We start from the raw sequence: 24,093 nt of genomic DNA, 5'->3' as shown, positions 1-24,093 counted from the left end.
TAAGTCAGTAGAATAACAGTTCTATTTCAGCTGTCTCTTAAGGAGCTGTGGAAGAGGAAGTTTAGACACAAAGGTACACTGAAGTTCTCCACAGACGTGGTCACCATGTGTGCTATCAGAGTCCCTCGTGTCACATGGCAGCCACTGTGGGTAGGATTGAATCTGTGGTGACAGTTCATAGCATTGGAGGAAGAAGACTGAGGACTAAGCATATGGAGCCATATTTGAGACCAGCCCTTGCTCCCACTGGTGTGAATTTTCTCACTTTGCCTCACCCCATGAGAACCCACAGTGGGAAGAGCTCAGAAATGCTACAGTGACTGTGGAGGGAAGCCAAAGGGTAGCTTCTGTAGACTTGAGAGCTCATCCACTCTCTGGCATTAGACCTGAAGCCCCAGTCTAGGTAGTGTGGCCTTAGAGCACAAATTCTTAATTCTGTTCAGCAGTTAAGACCACTACCTGGTCTTCTAATGGTCCTGAGTTCAATTCCCAGCAACCACATGGTGGCTCACAACCATCTATAATGAGATCTGGTGCCTTCTTGAGGAAGAGACATGGCCAGTCGTCCTCATCAACTTAGACCATGAAACCCAATATGGACAAGTTTTCAACAGAACCATCATGTACGGGCTGCCCATGCATGCTTCAGCATTGTCAAGGCATAAATTTCATTTTTTATTCATTCTAGAAAATGCTGGGCCTGTGATTCTCTCAGAAATAGACTAGTAAACCCAGCTTCACATCTGCAATGTGGGTCCATCATGTAACAGTAATGCCGTTGGTCTTGTTGTGTATAGTGACATTGCCAACTGTGACACATGATGACAAAGAGCACTAGTCAGGCTATTTTGGCTGGGAATGAGGCACATCATAGAGAAGAAGGCTGGACCTTGATTGATTAGGGCCCTACCTTGGTTAGGGAGAGAATGGGTATGAAGAGGGAGGAGGGAGACAGGCCTTGTCTTACGTGAGAGTCCTCATCCTTACATGAGAGGCAGTGAGATTGCTCAGCATTGCTGCTTTGGAGAGCTTAGGACTCAAGAGAAACATTTCTGTGTGAGACTTTTTTTTACATTCATCAGTTTGAGAAGGAAATTTTGTGCAGTTTATTCTATGTCTTCCAATAAAGATTTAACATTTTCTAATGTAAAAATTAAGCCCAGAAGCTGTCAAGGTGTAGAAAATAAATGACTTCCCCCATTACACAGCTGCAGTCTTCATTACTGGGAGCACACCCTTCCTGGGCTTTTCTTGCCTCCCCAGCTGTCCCCACCTGCCCCTTTCAGTGACTCATGCACAGTCTGTCTACTGTGAGCATGTGGGCATGCGCTCGCTCTCTCTCTCTCTCTCTCTCTCTCTCACACACACACACACACACACACATGCATGTTTAAATCTGTTTTTGTCATGAAGTATCTTGTTTTCTCCTTCAATGGTGAATGAAACTTTGCTGGGTACAGTAGTCTGGGCTTGTATTCATGGTAGTCTGGGCTTGCATTCATGGTCTCTTAGCTTCTGCACCACATCTATCCAGGACCTTCTGGCTTTAATGGTTTCCATTGAGAAGTCGGGTATAATTCTGATAGGTTTACCTTTATGTTACTTAACCTTTTACCTTTGTAGCTCTTAATATTATTTCTTTATTCTGTATATTTTGTGTTTTGATTTTTATATGGTGAGATTTTTTTTTTATGCAGTCTATTTGGTTTTCTGTAAGTTTCTTGTACCTTCATAGGGATATCCTTCTTTAGGTTGGGAAAGTTTTCTTCTATAATTTTGCTGAATGTATTTTCTGTCTTTAAGCTGGAGTTCTTCTCCTTCTTCTATCCCTATTATTCTTAAATTTGGTCTTTTCATGTTGTCCCAGATTTCCTGAATGTTTTGTGTTAAGAATTTGTTGGATTTATTGTTTTCTTTGACCAGTGAGTGTATTTCCTCTATAGTATCTTCGGCGCCTGATATTCTTTCTTCTGTCTCTTGTATTCTGTTGGTTATAGTTGCCTCTGTAGTTACTGTTTGTTTACCCAGATTTTCCATATCCAGAATTACCTTGGTTTGTGTTTTCTTTATTACCTCTATTACAGTCTTCAAGTCTTGAACTGTTTCTTTCACCTGTTTGATTGTTTTTTTTCTTGTGTTTCTTTGAGGGATTTATTAATTTCTTCTAATTTCTGTTTGTCTTTTCTTCCATTTCTTTAATGGAGTTTTTCACTTCCTCTTTAAAGGTCTCCATCATTTTCATAAAGTTACGTTTAAAGTCGTTTTCTTCTACTTCTTCTGGTTTAGGTTTATCAAGTCTTCCTGATGTGTGACTTCTGGGTTCTGGTTACCATCTTGCTTTTTAGGTTGTTGGAGGAATTCTTGTATTGGCGTCTACCTATCTCTTCCTCTAAATGAGGCCAGCAGTTTCTTTGTGTCTTGCTCCAATTCTTGCTGTGGCTGTCTGAGTATTTGGGAGTTTTTCTTGGTCTGCTCTGTACTGTCAGTGTCTGTCTCAGAAGGCCTCTGAGGTCTCTATACACCTGCTCTCTTGGTGCTCTCTCCTAATCCCCTCAGTGTTATAGCAGGCTCTTGGTCTCCTCAGTATTATAGCCAGCTCTCAGCGCTTAGGCGGGGTGTGGTTAGTATCTTGTGGGGTCCAGTGGATGGGTTTGGGTTTTGGGGGAGCCTAGCTGCAGGAAACTCCCTTCTGGCTGGCTAGAAAAGCCCATGGGAGTTGGGGAAGGGCCCCTAGGTTTTGTGCTTCAGGACATGCTGCCACACAGTTGTTTGGGTTCTGTGAACCTAGGTCACCATGTTTGTAAACTTAGGGATGTCAACAGTGGTCCAAGGTTTGCAGTTCCATTCTAGTGAAATGCTTTGTTTTGTTTTTAGTTAGCACCTTCATTGCCCGGAGTACAAAGTCTCCTTGGTCGCAAGGCTGGGAACATGCTGTACAGGCAATGGTGCATCTCTCACCCATGTCGATCCTCATTTTCAGGGTAGACTTTCTGCTCCCATGATCCTGAGTGCTCTAGTGACAAACTTCCCTGGTGGTGCAGGCATGAGAAAGAGTGGGGTGTGTATCTTCTCACAGTGTGCTTTCCTTTATAGGAGTTCGCTATCAGCAAAAATATTCAGCTGGGTGATGAGAAGGGCTTGAAATTCCCCTCGGTTTGGGACTGGGCTCTTCAGTTCACAGCAAAGGATCAGACCCTTTTCCACAACCCCTTCTACATTGGCAAGAGCACTCCTTGTGTACAGAATGGCTCCAGGAAGTCTTTTAAGCGGACAAAGGTAAGCTGCAGACAGCACACTAGCAGTAGAGACCCCATCCCCACGCTGCTGCAGACAGCACACTAGCAGTAGAGACCCCATCCCCATGCTGCTGCAGACAGCAGCGCACTAGCAGTAGAGACCCCATCCCCACGCTGCTGCAGACAGCACACTAGCAGTAGAGACCCCATCCCCACGCTGCTGCAGACAGCACACTAGCAGTAGAGACCCCATCCCCACGCTGCTGCAGACAGCACACTAGCAATAGAGACCCCATCCCCACGCTGCTGCAGACAGCGCACTAGCAGTAGAGACCCCATCCCCACGCTGCTGCAGACAGCGCACTAGCAGTAGAGACCCCATCCCCACGCTGCTGCAGACAGCGCACTAGCAATAGAGACCCCATCCCCACGCTGCTGCAGACAGCGCACTAGCAGTAGAGACCCCATCCCCATGCTGCTGCAGACAGCAGCGCACTAGCAGTAGAGACCCCATCCCCACGCTGCTGCAGACAGCACACTAGCAGTAGAGACCCCATCCCCACGCTGCTGCAGACAGCACACTAGCAGTAGAGACCCCATCCCCACGCTGCTGCAGACAGCAGCACACTAGCAGTAGAGACCCCATCCCCACGCTGCTGCAGACAGCACACTAGCAATAGAGACCCCATCCCCACGCTGCTGCAGACAGCGCACTAGCAGTAGAGACCCCATCCCCACGCTGCTGCAGACAGCGCACTAGCAGTAGAGACCCCATCCCCACGCTGCTGCAGACAGCGCACTAGCAGTAGAGACCCCATCCCCACGCTGCTGCAGACAGCGCACTAGCAGTAGAGACCCCATCCCCATGCTGCTGCAGACAGCACACTAGCAGTAGAGACCCCATCCCCACGCTGCTGCAGTGCCCTGTCGCTAGCCATGGTGTCTTTTCAAGTGTTAGAAATAGGCACTTTGTAGGAGGCAACTACTGCAAGTTTTGAGAGGCCTTCCTTTTTAACCAATGTGATAATATTTTGACTTTTTTCTTGGTGATCGAGGCCCGTGAAGCCCAGTTGGCATAAGAGATGGCAGTTGGCAGCTCCAAGCTGGACTTCTTGCTAGCCTGCCTATTCTTTCTAGAAATCAGCTAGTGTAGATGTTTTCCTTACCCCTACAGTCTTATGAGCATTCACTAAAGCAAATGGTACTTGCCTTCCTTCCACTCTTCTCCTGGCATGGTAATAACCTTGGAGAGTCAATCCAAAAAGTTAGTTCAGACAGCATAAGCTCTATAAGGGAAAGAAGGACCATGTCCTTCAAGGCTGAACCCCTCCTGACAGCTATTAATCCTAGCTGGTTAAAAACTGCACCACTGGTCCTTTTGAAAAGTGGGTGCTCCGGTAGAGTAATGCCAAGATCTGTCTCCTGTGCAGAAAAGCTACAGCTCTACACTGAGAGGGATGCCGTCATGCTTAAAGAATGGAATCATCAGTGACCAGGAGCTGCTTCCGAGGAGAAACTCACTAATACTGAAACTGAAGCCAGACCCACTTCAGCACACCGACAGTCAGAACGGTGGAGTGGAACAGTACTTTAAAGAGTGGTTTTCTAGACCAGCTAACCTTCATGGCATTATCTTGCCACGTCTCTCTGGAACACACATTAAACTGTGGAAATTGTGCTACTTCCGCTGGGTCCCTGAGGCACAGATCAACCTCGGGGGCTCCATCATGGCCTTCCACAAGCTCTCTCTCCTGGCTGATGAGGTGGACATGCTAGGCAGGATGCTGAGGCAGCAGCGGAGTGGCCCTCTGGAAGCTTGCTATGCAGAGTTGGAGCAGAGCAGGATGTACTTCAGAGCCACAGGTCCACACGACACCCTGGAGACACCAGAGTTTCTCTCCTCTTCCTTTCCATTTTCTCCTGTAGGAAATCTTTGCAGACGGAGCATTTTAGGAACACCCTTAAGCAAATTTTTAAGTGGGGCCAAAATATGGCTATCAACTGAGACGCTAGCAAATGAAGATTGAACTAATGTATTTTCTGAACACATTGCGAGAAGCTATATATTTCCCCCTCCGAACTGAGATTGCTAATCTAGGTGTTTAAAACTGGTCATTTTATATGTAAGAAATTTGCACTAATATTTAAAACTTGTTTAATCATGCTGCCTTCAGTTATTCTAAGGGCAGTGTGACTTTGGTTTTGTCCTCTGTCCTTTGGGTCATTTGCAGCACACATTCCCCATTGTGACCTGTGATCACAGTAGTGAGGTTTCTCTGGTATGTGAATTTCATCAGCATCTATTTTCCTACCTATTAAAGGTTATCTGATAGTCAGATCATGACCCAAAGACGGTGGGTAGGAAGTTCATAAATTAGCACTTAATGCATTTCAGATCATCTGATAAAATTCCCTGCAGGCCTCAGTTGGCATCCATATGTTTTTCTCTGGTTGAACTTAACTAATGAGGGTTTGTGTTCTGGGGTTAGACTTTATTATTTTAGTTGACCTCATTTAGGACCTTAGATCACTGTGTTCCAGAACCCTGAGTTTGCTTTAATTCTGTACAACTAACTTTTGAAAATGCACTGTAACTTTCAAGCATTCACTGTAGCTAATTAAACCTAGAAGTGCCTTGGACCTTAAGGTGAGAGTAACTAAAATGCCAGAATAACAGGGGGAACTATAACTCCACTTTTAAACTTAGGGCATTTAGACCCCACTACATACTACATACTGGGAATAGCTTCTTGCCAACAGGCCTCACTAATAGCCAGTAGTCTCCAGAGTGACATTTTGTCCCTCAGGAAGTGACCCTGCAATCTATGGGGTGGAACCCTTAGAGACTCTTCAGGCAGCAGAGGCACAACTCCAGCTGTGGGCAGGAGCATGCCGCACTCTGACCACGGGCTACTGGGAGTGCTCTGGCCCCCATGATCACGTCAGCTGGCATGGTGACATAGGTCCGCACTCCTCCTTAGAAGTAGCTAGTGGAGGTCATGAGATGAACAGGTGCACAGACTAGAGCAGAGGGCTTCCCCAATTATTGCCATTTTAATCCACTTTGTGGCTCCCCTTCTGACTTTGGGGGTCAGTGCCAAGAGGCTGAGAAGCTCATCTGAAACTCGCGTTCCAAGCTGTGCTAAGAACCTGGCCGGCTTTATGAGGCCAAATTCAGAAGCTCCCAATTGTTGATGTGTGGAGAGCCTCCTCCCCGTTTCAAGGTGGATATTTCCTAATGGACAATGGCAGTGTCTTAAATCACCACCTTGGGTTTCAAAATACTTTATAGTAAAGTGCTGATTTAGTTGGTTTCTTTTTCTATAACAGAATTTCTCAAGTAGTTGGATCTGTATGTGGTGCTGCATAGCCATTTCTGCTTTTACCTTTGCAAACTGTTTAATGATGGCTCTGCATATAACAGAGCAGTTGTCCTTGAAAGAATCTTAAGAAGTTCCAATCTCATGGCTAACCTAATGCTGCCTATAGAATAAGGGCTCTTGTGAACTTATACAAATAGCATTATCAGCAGTGAGGATGCTCCCGTCTCTGGCTGCTTAGCAGCCCCAGGCCCTGAGACCACTGAAGCCTGATAGTAATTCCCAAATTTTCATTAAGCTACTTCTAAAAAATTGTTCTAAATTTATTTTGGGAATGGGAACTTATATCTTTGTAATTTACATCCCTTACATTTACTTCAACTCTTTTAAGAACTTTGTGTTTGTTAACTTACAAAAAGGTCAGGTACTAGTAACACTACTTTTATGATGGAAATTGCCTATTTTTGTATGGTAATCAATTGTAAATGTTTTAATATTCCCACTAGGTGGTTGTTATATCATGATTATTGTGCATACTATTTGTAAAACAGCTCCAAAGCCCTAGTGTGGCCCATGGTACAGCTGCTCGGCACCTCTGTTAGCAGAAGTGACCCTGTGGTGGCAGAAGAGGTAAACATGGCTGCATGCAGCATACCAAAGAGCTCGAGGCCACTGTCTCCCAGGCCCTGTGGGCAGAGCCTGTGCTGGTGGCGTCCACGCAAAGCTGACACTGGACGTTCTAGTGTGAATCCTAAAGGTGGGGTGTCTTACTGTTTTACGATGGGAAGCAATTCTAAAACCAAAAATGCCTAACTCTATTTAAGGACAGGACATTAATTTGTACTGACAGACAAAGATGAAAACTGCTCAACACATTTTTCAACAAGATCTTCTTGCTGTAGCAGTAACCTCAAGTACAAAACTTGGTATTGCGACAAAACTAAAACCTTTGTGCCTAAATACAACTGGTGAGCTGAAGAGGGACGAGCAGGTTGGCTGGATCCTGCTCAACAGAAAGGATGTAAAGGGAATTCTGACTGCTAAATAAAATTTCCACTGAAACTGTTTGTAGTAGCGACCAGTATGAAACAGTCCATAAGACCATAGCCACTGATGACAGGAGGCTCGACTCCCGCCCGTACTGTGTATCCTTTCTTCGTCTGGTTTGAATACCCTCTAAGATGGAACGGAGAAACAACTTTCACATCAGTTCAGAACTGGCTGGAGTTAGGCCACCTGAGTAGCAATGAACTTCCCTATCAGTTTTAATACTGGGGAATTGTGTTTCCCTGAGTCCCTGGAGACTGGGACCCCACACCTGACCCTGCTATACTGTCAAGTCACCTCCTTCTAGGCCCCTTCTCCAACCTGAGACTCTTTCAAGCAGTGGCTAGTGAGCATCCCTGTTATAGTGACAGTGTATAAAATCAGCCTGATCTAGCCAATAGGGGTGTTCCTTAAAAGGGTGTACAAATGTGATGGCATTGGTCTTGCTTTTGCTAATCTAGCCTCAGGTGCTTCAGAGATATAAGAAGTTAGTGGCAGGGCTTTATTTTATAATCATGTTTTATTAACAAGGACTTTTCCAAAGGCCATTCCAGCCAGGGAAGCAGGTAGCCTGACTGCAGATCTAATCCCTCAGTCTCACCTCCAGCTCTGTAATAGACCACCCACTGTAGACTCCTCTTCCTTTCTGCCCCATCTCCAGTGGATCACCTAGACCTTCTCTTCTAACCTTCATCCCATTGTCTCAGCCCCAAACAAGAGCAGGCACTCCCTGGGAACCCAGAGGCTACTCTGGTCAGGGAACCAGGTGGCCTAACTGCACATTTTCACCTCTCTGCCTGTCCTCTAAATCCAGCACCCCTTGTGTCGGCCTTAAGTCTGTAGCTAACGGCCTACTGTGGATCTCCCTCCTCTGTCCCCATCTCCAGCGAACCACACAGATCTCCAACCTTCCTAATCATCCTGTTATCCCAGCCACCAAATTCAGCAGGCATCCCCTGGGAACCTAACCTGCCAAGCCTGCTGGAGAAGCAAGTAGGCCAGTGAAGCAGGTAAGCGAGCTTCAGATCTTCACTCTCCATCCTCTCCTCCAAATCCAATCCCCCAGTCTCATCCCCAGCTCTGTAGGAAACTACCTGTTATGGTTTTTCCTCACTCTCTGTCCCTATTCCCAGGGGACTAAACTGAACTTTCTTCCCTTTCTTCCCTCCTGTGGACCCCTTAACTAGCCCCCACCACCACCACCAGCCCATCCCCATTCCTAAATTTCAGCTCCCGATACCTAGAAACATTTTAACTGGAACTCCCAGTGACCACCTCTAACAGAATCACAGAAGTCCCTACCAGGAAGCACTTAGTCACCACACTATCCTGAGAACCACAGAGGGTAACAGAAACCAAGGGACAAAACACCCCTCAACAAAGACAAGACCAGATATCGACACCTAGATTTACAGTCATTGCAAACTCAGCTGCCTAGACACCAGCGTAAAAACACAACAACCAGGACAGTATGTATGTCTTCTCTAGAGCCCAGAAACCCTACCTGAGAATTTTAACATAGCTGAAAAACAAGATAAAGGCCTTAAAACAGGCTTTATGAATATGATAGACGTTCTTAAAGAGGAATAAGTCCCTTAAAGAAATCTATGAAAACACAAACAATGTAAGGAAATAAACAAAAACCATTCAATACATAAACATGGAAATAGAATTAATAAAGAAAACCCAAACTGAGGGAAATCTGGAAATGAAAAATTCAAGAACTCAAACAGGAACCTCAGAGAAACCTCACCAACAGAAGACAAGGGATGGAAGAGAGAGTCTAAAGCATTGAAACCATCATAAAAGAAATGGATACCTTGGTCAAAGAAAGTGTTAAGTCTGAAAAACATCCTGGTACAAAACACCCAGGAAATCTGGGACACTGAAAAGATCAAAACTATGAATAGATTTCAAATCTAGGAATAGAGGTCAAAGACACAGAAAATATTTTTGACAAATCATAAAGTTTTCCCAGCGTAACAAAGGAGATGACTATCGGTACAAGAAGAATACAGAACACCAAATGGACTGGACTAGAAAATTCTCCTTGGCACATAGTAATCAAAACACTAAATGTAGAGAACAAAAAAAGAATATTAAAAGACAAAAGGGAAAAAGATCAAGTAAAATGTAAGGTCACACCTATTAGAATAACACCTGATTCTAGAAGCCAGGAGATCACAGATATTCTACAAACTCTTAATAGACCACAGATGACAACCCAGACTATTATACCCAGCAAAACTTTCAATCACAATAGATGGAGAAAATAAGACATTCCATGATAAAACCAAATTTAAGAAATAATTTATCTACAAATTCAGTCCTACAAAGTCCTAGAAGGAAAAAATCCCATGTAAAGAGTTTAACTACACACAGGAAAATACAAGGAATAAATAATCCCATGCCATAAAATCAAAAGAGGTGAAACACACACACACATCACACAACACCAACAAAATAACAGGAATCAGCAAACATTGCTCATTGATATCTCTCAACATCAATAAAAAGACTGATGATGGTGGTGGAAACAGGATCCATCCTTCTGTTGCATTCAAGAAACATCTTACTGGGACTTGATTGGGGGAGGGGGAGGGAAATGGGAGGCGGTGGTGGGGAGGAGGCAGAAATCTTTAATAAATAAATAAATAAAAAAGAAACATCTTACTATCAAGGACAGATATCATCCCCGGGTAAAAAGATGGAAAAAGATATTCCAAGCACATAGACCTAAGAAGCAAACTAGCATAGCCATTTTACTATCTGACAAAATAGAGTTTAAAACTAATCAGAAGAAATAGGGAAAGACACTTCATAGTCATCAGAGGAAATACCTACCGAGAGGACACTGCAATCCTTAACATCTGTGTGCCAAACACAACAGCACCCAAGTTCATAAAAGAAACAATAGTATAGCTTAAATCACATACTGATCCTCACACATTGATAGCAGAAGAATTCATTCTTGCCAGTAAACAGGTCATCCAGACAAAAACTGAACGGAGAAATGGTGGAGGTAGGAGATGTTATAAACCAAATGGACCTGACATATTTACAAAACATTTCACCCAAAACAGGATATACCTTCTCAGCACTCATAGAACTTTCCCCAAAATTGACCATATACTTGACCAATAAAATAGAAATAACACCCTGCATTCTATCTGACCACCACACATTTAAGCTGGTTATCAATAACAAAAAGTTTACAAACTCGGGCTGGAGAGGGCCTGTGTTCAATTCCCAGCAACCACATGGTGGCTCACAACCATTTATCATGAGATCTGGTGCCCTCTTCTGGCCTGCAGGCATTCATGCAGACAGAACCCTAAATACATAATGAACCTTTTTTTTTTTAAAAAAAAAAAAAGCTTACAAACTGATGGAAAGTAAACACCTCACTACTGAATGAAAAATGGGTCAAGACAGAAATTAAGAAAGGCTTTCTAGAATGAAATGAAAATGAATACACAAAATACCCAAACTTAGGGGACAAAATGAAGTCAGTTCTAAGAGGCAAGTTCAGAGCACTAAGTGCCTACACAAAAAAAACCGGAGAGATCTCATACAAGTAATTTATCAGCACACCTGAAAGCTCTAGAGCAAAATTAGAAGCAGACAGCCACGAGGAGTAGATGGCATGAACTCATCAAACTGAGGGCTGCAAACGACAAAATAGAAACAGGACAACACAAATAATCAGTGTAACTGGGTTCTTTGCAAAAATGAAACAAGATAGGCAAACATTTGCTCAAACTAGAAGGCCGAGAAAGCATATCCAAATTAACAAAATCAGAAACGAAAAGAGGGACTTAACAGTAGATACTCAGGAAATTCAGAGACTCATTGTGATGGTTCAAATAAGTATGGCCCCATAGACTTATGTGCTTGGCCCATAAGGAGTGGCACTATTAGGAGGGTGGCCTTGTTGGAGGAAATGTGTCACTATGGAAGTGGCTGTTGAGATCTTCTCTGTTCTAGCTATGCCCAGTGTGAACTCAGAGTCCTTTCGCTCCCAGTGGACCAAGATGGAGCACTGTCATCTCCTCCAGCACCATGTCTGCTTGCATGCCACCAAGTCCCACAGTGATGATAGTGAACTAAACCTCTGAAAGGGTTTTCCTTTGAGTTGTCATGCTCACGGTGTCTCTTCACAGCAAGAGAAACCATGACTAAAATATTCATAAGGACATACTGGCTAGCTCTTACATATAAACCAACCCATTTCTAATAATCTGTGTATCGCCACGTGCCCCGCGGGTTACTGGTAATGACCTGGCATCTTATTCCTCTAGTGGCTGCTGGCGTCCCCCTTCTTTCTCCCTGTATTCAGTTTGGCTTTCCCGCCTAGCTATGTTCTGCCCTGCCATAGGCCAAAAGAGCTTTATTCATCAACCAAAAAAAGCAACACATATTCTCAACATACAGAAGGACACCCACATCGGGTATGTCTGTTGCCTTGATGATGTGATCCACCTTGTAGTGAACTGTGGGAGCGGAATGAGGTTCTAGACCAACTTTTGACAAAGTGGGAGCAATCGAGGAGAGCACTGTCTTCCCTAACATCTTGGCACACGTTTTTTCTCACATATAATCCAAAAGCTTGAAGCTTGACACGCATCATGACACCACAACTGGAATTCTCTGGATTCCTCCTCTTCGAAATAAAGAATTTATTTCTGGTTGTTTTTCCTGCCCTAAAGAAATCAGAATTTCTATGGTTTCTGCGCTTCTTGGGTAATCATGAGACAAACCCACATTCAGGAATCTCCATTTCCAGTGTATTTAATGGAGAAATAATACTTTTAAAAAAAAAAAAAAACCTCAAAGATTCATCATGTTCATTTTTTCTCTTGACTTTTTTAGCCTAATAATATGGAAGCTTGCAGCTCCTACAGTCCACCCACTGTGGATCCAGTATTTCCCAGCGGACAGCAAGCTTTGTGACATACAGATATTATACAAGGATCTCATTGTACATTCTGATCTCAGGTGTCAGAAAAATCAAAGTGGAAACAGCGCCAACAGCTTTATCCTCTTGAAGATCTTGTCCCAGTGGATGGCCAGATATCCCCAATGCGACATTCTTCAGCCAAGACCTTTGCTCTTAGCACCGACTGCAACCACGTGGCAGACTTCTACTTCTGCCCCCAGCTTCTGTAGTTCATCCAGCCAGATCATCTGCTTACATGAAAGCCGATCACTGGGGCCTTTAACCTCCACCAGCTGGAAGAAAAGTTTCCAAACTTATCAACATCTTACTGAAATGGAGAGGGACCTAAAAGAGCTACAGTCACTTAAACTGCCACCTATGTGGATGGGTCAGTCTACACCACTGTCCGTACTTACAACAAAAAGATACGCAGCTGGAACAGCTCGGGAGAAATTGTTCTATAGGAACTACACAGTTCTGGAGAATCGGTTAACTTAGGCAGTAGCAACAGAAACAGTTTAAAGAGTGCACTGGGTTGCTGGTCCCTATTTTAACCCCTCAATCTGTTAGGTTTGCACTTGAACCAAAGCTTCATATTGTGATGTAGAAAAGTAGGATCTAGTCTCTGCCAATCATCCCAAAGGCTCCATTCACACCTGATGTGGGAGTGATTTCTTATTAATAAAGAAACTGCCTAGACCCATTTGATAGGCCAACCCTTAGGTGGGTGGAGTAAACAGAATGGGAGAAAGAAGCTGAGTCAGGGAGTCACCATGGTTCTCCCACTCCAGACAGACGCAGGTTAAGATCATTCCTGGTAAGCCAGCTCGTGGGCTACACAGATTAATAGAAATGGGTTAGATCAATATGTAAAAGCTAGCCAATAAGAAACTGAAACTAATGGGTCAGGCAGTGTTTAAAAGAATACAGTTTCCGTGTAATTATTTCGGGTAAAGCTAGCCGGGTGGCGGGACACAGCCCGCCGCTCCGTACTACAACACACACCAATCTCACCCCAACCCAGGACCTCACACTGCATTTGCTTAGGACACACCTATCTGTTCATCACATGTGCGGTTTCCTAGGTCTCACAGGTCTGCGTAAGCTCATTCCATGGAGCTCTACCTCTCAAGAGGATCTTCCCAGGCACTTCTTCAAGTGTTTATTGTAAGACCGAACTGTTCCTTTTTTCCATGTTTTTAAAATATTGGGGGAGGAGGTGTTGTCGGAGGACAACTTGCAGGAGTTGGTCTGGGGAAATAACTCACGTTGTCAGGCTGGGCGGCATGCGCCTTTAGCCATCTCGCTGGTCCCTAAAGTGTTTATTATGTATCAGGTGCAGGAAGGCAGGAGCTGGGTCACTATTGTTCACTGCTAAGTTAGGAGACAGCAATCAAAACAATCCAGTGGCGTGCAGGAAATGTGTGTGCGTGCATGAGCATCACGCGTCTGTTTCGGGGGGGGGGGGAGTTAAACAGGGTTTCTCTATATAGGCTTAGCTGCTCTAGAACTCAAAATTTAAGGCTAGCCTTAAATTCACAGAGAGCAGTCTGCTTCCTCCTGAGTGCTGAGGTCCAAACATGACAATATGATTTTGATCCCCAGAGCTTGCTAAGAAAGTATAGCACGGTGGTACGCAATCACTATCCTAGTGCCTGGAGTGGGGTAGGGGTGGGAGGCAGCAGTGCAACTGATGGGCACTGAGTGCTCCAGGAAGATTCAGGATATAGAACAACCATCTTATTCTAGGTACCACAGGGAACTGGCTGCCTGCTCCCAGAGGACTCCTGGAAGCAAGCCTCTTCTCCTAAGTCAGGCTGGCCAGCCAGAGGCAGCTCACCTCTGACCCAGAAGCTCATATAAATGAGAGTAAGAAGTGGACTTGGGCAAGGCGAAGGCCATTCTTTCAAGATAATGGTGCTAGATTCTGCTGATACCAGAAAAAAAGCCAGCGTGGGTAATTTGTTGGTGCTCATGGAGATGGTGTGCCCAAACCTATACAGTTGGCAGAAGTGGGAATGGGCAAACATTTCTGTTCGAAAGAAGCCAGGAGGTCAGGTAACCTTTCAAAGACACAAACTAAGGGAGAAACAGAAGCCCAGACTGAAGAATTAAATTCAGTTCTTTACTCGATAGGCTTGGAGTTCTATACATAATAAACATCAGAGACAGCACAGATGGAGCTCAACAGTCAGCTACGCCCCAGTAGAATTTATTTCAACCCCACAGCAGATGGAAAAGTATCTACAGGAATCACACAATAAAAATAAAATGTAAACAGAGCCTCCAGAGCAGAACACGAGAGAACCTCTCTATGGCTTCAGGTCATGGAAGTAATTCTGATAGCTGATACCAATAGAGTCCATTAAAGAACACCTCAATTTGATCCGAATTTAAAATTTCTGATCATCAAAAGATACTAAGGAAGTAAAAAGACAAATCACATACTAGAATGAAATATGAGTCAGGAAAAGGGGGAGAGAAAGAGGAAGAGAAGAAGGGGAAGAAGGGGCAAGTACAGGAGAGACAGTGCAGTGTGTGGCGTGGACAAGACAAAACCAACCAGCGATGACAATAGGCAGGAACAGGCCCAGGGAATGTGGCTCGTTATGGACTCCTGAGGTCCTGGGTCCACACACTGTGCGAAGCCCTGCCTCTCAGCGCCCTGCAGCTGGTGACTTGTTCTAGAAACAGGATGTAGGTACTAGTGGACTATTACCCCACGGTGGGGCAGCATGGGACTGCCTGTCTTGTTGCACCCCAGGTCCTTAGGAGTCTCTGAGAAGCCCCACCTCCAGCCTAGTGACTATCCAGGAATGGAATTCAATCCTTCCAACAGCCATGAAGAAAATGCCTAGCACATGCACTCTGACACAGTCACTGATAAAATCACACACGGTCTTCTCTACTGACCTTGTAGTGATGGCTCTGAGAATTCCACACCACCAAGTCAGGGAGGCCTCCTCGGCAGTGTCGGAAGTCAGCAGCCAGACGCCTGCACACACCACTGAGAACAGGACCCCCAAGGCAGGAGACGAGATCCTAAACACAAAAGGAGAGTTACCCACCTTCGAGACCGAGACCCCAAAATGGGTCTGAGTGGCCATCAGAGTACACCAGTACAATTCAACAAACACGGGCTCCAGGAACATCAGAGGTGGCTCTGCCGCTCGGACCAGGCTCCAGAGTGACTGGCGAAACCCCAGATAAGCTCTGGCAAAGAGCTCTCCGTGGTCAATTACCGATCTCGGCCTGGTGTGGACATCCTGTGCACATCTGATGAAGAGGGAGAAGTCCTCGCTCCTTACAGAGGTCAGCAGCTACAGGGCAGAGGTTGCCCTTTCCCTGTTTAGGCCACAAGTCACAAAGGACGTGGGAAAGGCATCAAACTGGAGGTTTCTGAATGTCCCCACGTGTCTATCACTGACAGTGGCCTCTGGGCTTGGGGGACTGAGTATCACCGCACACACACATCTCTGTGCATTTTGATATAATTGCCCAAATGCAGCCAGTACTGCGGAGAGATGACTGACCAGACTGCAAGCATTACCTGAGCTTGCTGAAGGGAAGAGAAGCGGTCCCAGCTGACCAGGGCAGCCACCCTGCCTTGCTGGGCCTGCCACGCCTCTGTCACCAAGGCCCGCAGGCTCGCAGCAGGGGCGCTGTGGATCAGCTGCAGCCTGGCTTCCAGGGCCTGCTTCCTGCGCGAGAAGAAGCTGTCTGTGCACAAATCCAGTGGGGATGCCTGTGTGGAAGAGGAAAGAAACCTCCCTAACGTGCCTGGGAAGGACACTCAGGCAGGAACGCTCAAGTCCCACGGATCTGGAAGTTAGCCAGCTGGCTGGCACAGTGTTTTCTTCAGAGGAAATGAGTGAAAATATCAGATACACGTAAGCTTGTAAGCTCTCGTCCTGGGATTTTAGTGATCATTTAAATTGAACTGGTAGAGCTGCAGCTAGTGCGAGTGGATTGTGTGAGCCACTGGCTGGGTGCTGCCAGAACAGGCGCTCGGCTGAGGGCGCTGGGTACTCAAAGTTCAAAATGTAATGTTGAAGGGACACTCGGGTTGGGGTTAAAAGCTACTAGTTCCTCTTTCAAAATAAAAGGTCCTTTCCCATGCAATTAGCGCCCCTGTGGATAGATCCCAAAGTCACCACGAGGCCAGGTTGCTGCTGGCTTCAGACCCTGGTGCCAGGGTGGGCATGAAGCACGGGCACGTATGGCATGGGGGGCATGGGTGGTGTTAGCGGGTCACCTGATAGGCATTTCTGAAGACATCTGGTATCCCGTCCATGAAGATGATATCCCATAGCAGGAGGCCACACAGGGTGCTGAAGGTGGATCCTTCCCCATGGATCCCTACAACGAAGTCACACAAGGAGGAAGAAGACTCATTTTATCTGCTTGTTCAAGAATATCACGATGGCTGGGCATGGTGGCGCACACCTTTAATCCCAGCACTCAGGAGGCAGAGGCAGGTGGATCTTTGAGTTTGAGGTCAGCTAGGTCTACATGGTGAGTTCCAGGACAGCCAGGACTACACAAAGAAACCAGTCTCAAACCAAAACAAAAACAAAAGAGGGCTATCATGATGACCTAATGTGAATTCTTTTTTAGGAAAATAATTGAAACATTGATTCTGAAGAACATGCCATTTCATGCTATGGTTGATTCTGAAGAACATGCTATTTTCATGCTATTTCTAATTCATTCTTCACACTATACTCCTTGCATACAGAAGCTTCATTGAAGGAGAAAACTTCACAAGACTGGAAAGTCACAAAGCAGTGGCTCTCAATATTGCTGGACAGCCAGAGGGTCAGGCTTTCTTTAACAAAGCAGGTTCCCTCCCTCTGCTGAAGTTCTAAAGTGGTGGGCAAACCAGGCTGGGTGCAAAATTCACAAGCTGGCTCTGGCTCAGGCCCTTGGCGATCTACAAGAACCGTTTTCCCAGCAGGACTGACAATAGAGGAGGCCAGGCATTTGGGGCAGCTGGCAGCCTCAGACTCCCCCACCCCCACCCCCACCCCCGTACTTTTCCATTCCCTTGAGCCACTCATTCTTTAAGCCGCTTTGGCCTGATGAGGTTAACTCGGTGTTCCTGATATGCAAGGCTTCTCAGAAACTGCCAGCTGGAAAGACCACCTGGTTCCAATGCCGTCCTCGTGCTGAACACACAATCACTGGGAGACAACCTCAGGGAATGGTTAGGTCCTAGTGTCACTGCAAGTCAGCAGCAGGGTCTGGAGAGCGATGAATGCCTTGGCATAGACTCCAGACCTGTGTCTCTCTTGAGTCCTGATGCAACCAGCTCCTCTCTCCAAGTCGGGTGTCTGCACAACTACACACCCCAACCAAGGAGGGCAGCTAGGTGGCCATCTCTCTGCCTTCCTGTCATGTTCACACTGGCAATAAAGCCAGAGAGCTTGGGGAAGACAGCGGGCGGCGTGGGTGAGGTGTTCAGGAGCCTACAAGCTGCTCACCGGGTGCACGGGGGCGGGGGGGGGGGGGGGGGCAGCACCATGGGTGAGGTGTTCAGGAGCCTACAAGCTGGCCTCCTGCTCACTGGCTGCACGGGGGAGGGGGAGGGAAAGGAAGGCGGTGGCTGCATCCAGTGGCCATGCTCCTCCACCCTGAGCTCCAGAGCTGTGCTAGGCTGTTCCTGCTCCCTCTCAGTTCTGGCTCCTGGCCCACTGGCCTGTTTCTGTGATACATAAGGACAGAGTGAACACAGCTTGCTCCACCTGGCTGCAGCAAGTCCTCCAGCTACCGGGATCCAGACTCTGACCTGCTGGGAGAATGCTGGGCCTAACTTCCAGGTTTCTGTTCCCGAGTGACTATTACTCGGTCACTGACGCGGAGGTCAGAATCATTCCCGACCTTGGCTACGCTCTCAATTCACCACTGCGGTCATTTCTGGTATAATCTTCCTGCGTTATTCAGAAATAGCTTACCCTGGAGGGTTTGAAATGGCCTCTACACAAACCCCCTCTAGAATGAAGCCTGGTAGTAAATTGGCTCACTGTGGCCACATCAATCTTCTAACATATTAGAATGTAATGTAAATTTAAAACGTCTGATACAGATAAAACATCTTATGAAGATAAAAATATCTTTATAATTTAAAACATCTGGAAAAAGAGTTGTTGACTGCTTCTCGGGCTCCTGGCTTAATTGGAAGCATTTTTCTGTGTTTCATTCATAACTGACCTTCCTCTAGCCACTAAATGGGACAGTTTACATGTCTCCTGTGACATCATCTAGGGCCTGGAATTTCTATCCTGTTCTTTGATTTCTAAGCCTTTTGGGCTCGCTGCATTGTCCAAGTCTTCAGCACTTCTCCCCTAGAGCATGACCCCTCCCCGGGAGCAGGAAAGATGAGGAGGCTCATGTCGACCCCTCCCCGTGAGCAGGAGAGATGAGGAGGGTCATGTCGACCCCTCCCCGTGAGCAGGAGAGATGAGGAGGGTCATGTCGACCCCTCCCCGTAAGCAGGAGAGATGAGGAGGGTCATGCCAACTCTCAACAGGAAGAAACCCCATGCCATAGACCCTGTCTGCACAGCCCAGCTCACCAAGACCCACACACCACCACCTCCTCACGGTACTGGAGCCGTTTCTCACTAGTAACCCTACAGCATGGGCACAGGGAGAGGTCAGGTGGCCTCACTCTCCAGTGACAAAGCAGAGGAGAGAGACTGTGAGAGGAAGTGCAGCCACAGGTCTCAGGGTCCAGGCTATAGGTGTGCAGCTTCTGCCGTGGCCGTCACATGTATGAAATCTCAGTTTTGTGTTGGTTAACACGCTACCAAAGTTTCACTGGACATTCATATCCAACGAGCGGACTAGCACGGCCCTTCAGCATCCTCTTCCTACCCTGCAGCGGCTGCCGAGACCACTAGGCTCCCAGCTCTGAGACCTGTGTTCTGAGAAGCTACAATTCCTTTCCTGTAGGCTGTGAGCATTTCAGAAGGTGGCCTATGAATGAAACCTACAAAATCCAAACCGCTGTGGCAACCCGGACCCTTGGTCCCACTGAATTTCTAGTTTAGAGATAGAAGTATCAGATCGGCAGCTCGAGGTAGGAAGTCTCACAGATGCACGAGACTGCCTGCCTTCTACTGGACCACACCTCCGACGAGTGCACGCACACCGCCCTCCGCCACCAGGAAAGAGGGAATGGGAGCATCTGCAGGGCTGCAGAGAGGAGGGGCGCAGAGAGAAGCAGTGCTGTGTTCTCTCCCTGTCTTTGCCTCCATTAATGGTGCCACAGATTCACTGGGAGGTCTCTCTGCCAAAGGCGGGGGGCCAGGGGTGTGAAGAGCCCCAGTCTCTGAAAGTGAAGACGAAACAAGGTCCCAGTGTGACACAGGTCCTCCCTCGGGTCTGGTGTGCAGCTTATTTCAAAAGGAATTCAAAATCGCTGTTCTTCCTCATGGCCCCTGAGTGCGTCTTTCTGGCTCCTCACACCGGTGACCTCACTGTGTGTCTCCTAACCTCAACTATCTGCACTGGCCCCGGGTCTCAAGGACAGTGTCACTGCCAGACAGTCCCTTTCAGGGCAAACCTTTGTTCTTATCATTTCTACCCACTCCCAGCCTGGTAGCAGAAACAGTCTCCTTACTCCAGCCACCCTACCGGTGCACCGTCCTCAGAGCCAGCAGAGAGCAGCACCATCAAAACAGCAAGGGGACCCGCAACAAAAATCAGCATTGCTTCTCACACACCTCTGGCCAGCTGTAGCTTCTACTGGGATCAGAGAGGAGAGCAACCCACTAGCAATGCACCCCACAACACTCCTTGCATTTGCTGCTTGGCCGCCTCGCTGGGCCATAGGAAACACTTGCTTGGCTTACCCTGGTCAAAGCCGCTTCGCCTATAGTAGTCCAGGGCCAGCTCCTCCACAGAGCATAGGATTGTGGTGGGGTTGGTGGCGTCTCCAGTCTCGATGACAAACACAGACTTGCCCATTCCATGCTGAGGGCACAGCCTGCCTGTGATGGTCACCTAAAATGATGGCAAAAAGCACTCATCAATGTCGGGCATGGGGTGCATACCTTTAGTGCCAGCAATCAGGAGGCAGAAGCAGGTGAGGTTAGTCTGGTCTATACAGGGAGTTCCAGGCCAGCCCAGGCTACATAGTGAGACTTTGTCTTAAAAACAAAACCAGACACACCTTGATTGGCCTTGCTTCAGTGGAAACTCCTGAAACTTGCCTGCTCCTGCAGAGCAGAATGAATGGTAGGTGACCCACCCTGGAACGCTCAGAAGGATGGGACTGTGCCAGCCTCTGAAGAGCATCTAAACGGCCCCCAGAGGACCAGGCAAAGGCGACAGAGGCTCAAGTTCTTACTCAGCAGTTCTGTCACCCAGCTCTGGCGTGGCCATATGGGGTAGCCCAGAGGTATTCAGAGAGGAGAGCATATAATTGCACTGGTATTTCATTTGTATTTTAATAAATAAAGCTTGCCTGAAGATCAGAGAGTAAAACACCACACTGATCAGCCTCACAGACCAGGCAGTGGTGACACACACCTTTAATCCTGGTAGCCACACTAGTTTGCCACAGAAATCAGGCTGTAGTGGTGGGCACCTTTAATCCCAGAACTAGAGAGGAATTATAAAAAGGGAGGAGCCAGCTCTCAGTCTCATTCTAAGATTACTGAAGGCAGGATCGCCATTTTTGGACTTGAGGTAGAGGCAAGAGTCAGTGGCTGGCTGTTTCGCTTTTCTGACTTTCAGGTTGAACCCCAATATCTGTCTCTGGATTTTTACTAATCGTGCTACACGTAATGAAATGGATACCATGCTGATATCACCATTCCAGATGAGAATCAGGACAGTCTGAGTTCAAGAGGAAGAATGTACTGAAAAGATTCCCAGGGGCCTCCACTCAGAAGAATCTAAGTAAATATGTTTAAATCGAGGACACCCAAAGGAGCACTGGGGATATGGCCAGGGCTTAACTAAAACTAAGCAAAATTCACCCAAAGGACACCTACATGCTTAACATCTTCTACAGCAATTTCTGGCAGCTGGCTGAGGAGGTGCTTGTATTTTTTGCAGCTTGGAGATTCTCTCAGGCGCACCGCTCGCTGGTAGAGTGACAGCCGGTGTCCTGTCCTCACTTCTGGGTCTGCCAGGCCTTCACTGATGCATCTAATTGCCTGGCAATTAACAGGTCACGTGTCAGGCTCCCCCAAGTCCTGAAGGCAGCAGCTGTTGATTTAGTCTGAGGAGAAATCTCACAACTAATTATGCCATTTTAGTAAGTGGGCAAACAGTGCTTGGAGAAACACAAGCTATCTTCTTAGCTCACTCTGGTGGCTTTAACCATAACCCCAAACAAAGTCACTTGATCACTCACGTGACCAAAGTAGAACCACCTGGAAGGAGCGAACGCATTCTAGGGAGACACTTGTGCCCGTCCCTTCCTCTGTCAGACTACTGAGACAGTAGGCGCCAAGAAACTGACATTTCCCCATGGGTCTCATGGTGGACGAAAAAGCTGGGGTCCTGAGGACAGCCAGAAAAGGGGCTTCTCTCCAGGAACAGGATGGTACACCAGAGCAAGGAACACAGTGATTCTCAGGGGCAAGTGAGACCACAGAGCCGGGCGAGATTCCCTACTCACAGGAAGAGGAACCTATGGTTCATATTTTCTAGGTTCTTCAAAGCTAAGTCGAAATATGAAAGCTCTAGAAAGACATCATTCCTCATCTACTAAGATCTCAGAAAGGCAGAAAAATAACCAGTGTTGGTAAGGATGTGGAAAAACCAGAGCCCTCGTATCTTACTAGTGGGAATATAAAAATGGAGGAAAGTCTGTGAACAGTTTGGCAGCTTTTTTAAAGAGTCACACATAAAAATGCCACAGGAGCTAGCAGATTGGTTGCTAGGTATATCCCTAAAGAATTAAAAACAGGCACTCAAGAAGTATGGCACACCCATAGCCATGGCAACAGTGTTCACAGCAGCCGAAGGGCAGAACACCTTCGAACACCCTTCACGGGATCGGACAAATACACGTTGGTCTGCGCATGCCACAGCATCATCCATGACAACCAATGAAGTCACGACACACTGGAATAACGATGGAACTTGGAAGCAAGCACCGAGTCAAACAAATCAGGAGCCTGGGCTATGAGGGTAGCCAACCAGACTGCTGGGAAAAGGTTAAAAGAGTCAGACTTATTAGCATCCATCGGCAGGAGCCAGGAGAGATGGCTCCTGGGTAAAGCGCCTGCTGCCCAGTATGAGGACTGGAATTTGCATCCACAGAACCCAGGGGAAGCAGGGCACAGCAGTGACCATTCATTTGTAATCCTAGCGTTCCTCCACCAAGATGGGAAACAGGAGAATCCCCTGAGCTCAAGGGCCAGCCAGGCTGGTGCATGCTGCGGTGAGCTGGATGCTCTGTCTCGGACAAGGTGCAAGCTGAGAACCACTACCTGAGGTTGTCCCCTGACCTCCACATGCATGCGGTGGCACTCACATACACACAGTCGTAAACAGGACATACACACACTAGGATTTTAAGATTTGAAGGAAAAACTTTAAAAAAAAAAATACCTAAAGAATGAGTGAAAAGCTCAGGCCTCAAGGAACTAATGGGGTCTAAAGGAGTCAAGAAGGGTGATCAGACACTGCAGCACTCTCTGCCCCTGCAGAGACACCAGGCAAGAGGGGTCTGGCATGGGCAAGGATGGCCAGTGTGGCTCCATCTCTTCCCAGGGGCTGGCACTGGTTACCGGCAGCTTGTGTCCTATAACACACAGAAAACTAAAATGAGGGGACAGGATAACAAGGGCTGTGTGTATGGCAGTGAGCTACTGGACAAAGTTAAAAAAAAGAAAAAAAAAACCAACTTGACCGTAGCACCAAAGAATGCTAAGTTCAGCGACCTGCCTCTGACCACAGGCAAGCATTCTGAGAACTGTGAACAAGCGGGGATTGGGGGAGTCAGGAACATCTTTGGCCATAACTGCAATGAAAGGCAAAGGTAGCACAGATACATGCACTCTCCCATCCTGGGTTCTGGGCCTGCAACCACCCTCCCTGCCTTGTTCTTTCAGCCTCAACACAGCTTCTGTTGGCCTTGTCATGGGCACCCGAGGTAACAAGGCATGGCTTTAGTAAAAAGCAGTAAAAATACTAGATCATAGATCATACTTTTGCATTCTGTGGGCCATTTTTTCCACCCCTTTATCCCCGATTCACTTAATGTACCAATGGAAAAACAAACCCTCCCTGAGCACAGTCCCCTCCATTCAGTTCAGACACAGGGCTGGAAAGGGGACAGTCAGGGAGGGAACCCGCAGGCAGTCACACAAAGAGTCACTGTTACTCGCCTGGCTCAGAGGCGGTGGCCTCAAAGGCTCCACCCTGCTCAGGCACATCAGTGACAGAATCTACGTATTTTAAGTCCCCAAGATCCCTGGGGTCTGCCAGAGAAGGTGCCCTGTTCCAAAGGTGGGGCCAAAAGCCCCGCAGAAGCACAGAGAGACAAAGAGAGATAAGGAAGAGACTGCCTCCCACCAGCCTTTGTTTCT

At 47.0% G+C, this 24,093-nt stretch overlaps 2 protein-coding genes across 2 annotated transcripts in view; one reads left to right on the top strand and one right to left on the bottom strand.

The window, feature by feature from the left end:
- Window positions 1-7,612, top strand: part of Mtmr10 (myotubularin related protein 10) — a 57,132-nt gene extending 49,520 nt beyond the window's left edge. The window contains exons 15-16 of the mRNA XM_041655338.1: window positions 3,094-3,276; window positions 4,667-7,612. Coding sequence (XP_041511272.1) covers window positions 3,094-3,276; window positions 4,667-5,263 — 780 coding nt within the window. The 3' untranslated portion in view covers window positions 5,264-7,612. The remainder of the gene's footprint in view (window positions 1-3,093; window positions 3,277-4,666) is intronic.
- A 4,364-nt stretch (window positions 7,613-11,976) lies between these two features.
- Window positions 11,977-24,093, bottom strand: part of Fan1 (FANCD2 and FANCI associated nuclease 1) — a 29,327-nt gene continuing 17,210 nt past the window's right edge. The window contains exons 9-14 of the mRNA XM_041660480.1: window positions 21,544-21,708; window positions 20,398-20,548; window positions 16,798-16,901; window positions 16,093-16,287; window positions 15,456-15,584; window positions 11,977-12,835 (exon numbers count right to left, since the gene is read on the bottom strand). Coding sequence (XP_041516414.1) covers window positions 12,698-12,835; window positions 15,456-15,584; window positions 16,093-16,287; window positions 16,798-16,901; window positions 20,398-20,548; window positions 21,544-21,708 — 882 coding nt within the window. The 3' untranslated portion in view covers window positions 11,977-12,697. The remainder of the gene's footprint in view (window positions 12,836-15,455; window positions 15,585-16,092; window positions 16,288-16,797; window positions 16,902-20,397; window positions 20,549-21,543; window positions 21,709-24,093) is intronic.

The sequence above is a fragment of the Microtus oregoni genome, unplaced genomic scaffold, assembly GCF_018167655.1.
Source record: "Microtus oregoni isolate MIOR12 unplaced genomic scaffold, Mior012 000000F_ref0000247, whole genome shotgun sequence".
Taxonomy (NCBI): domain Eukaryota; kingdom Metazoa; phylum Chordata; class Mammalia; order Rodentia; family Cricetidae; genus Microtus; species Microtus oregoni.
This window is presented reverse-complemented; position numbering and strand designations above follow the sequence as displayed.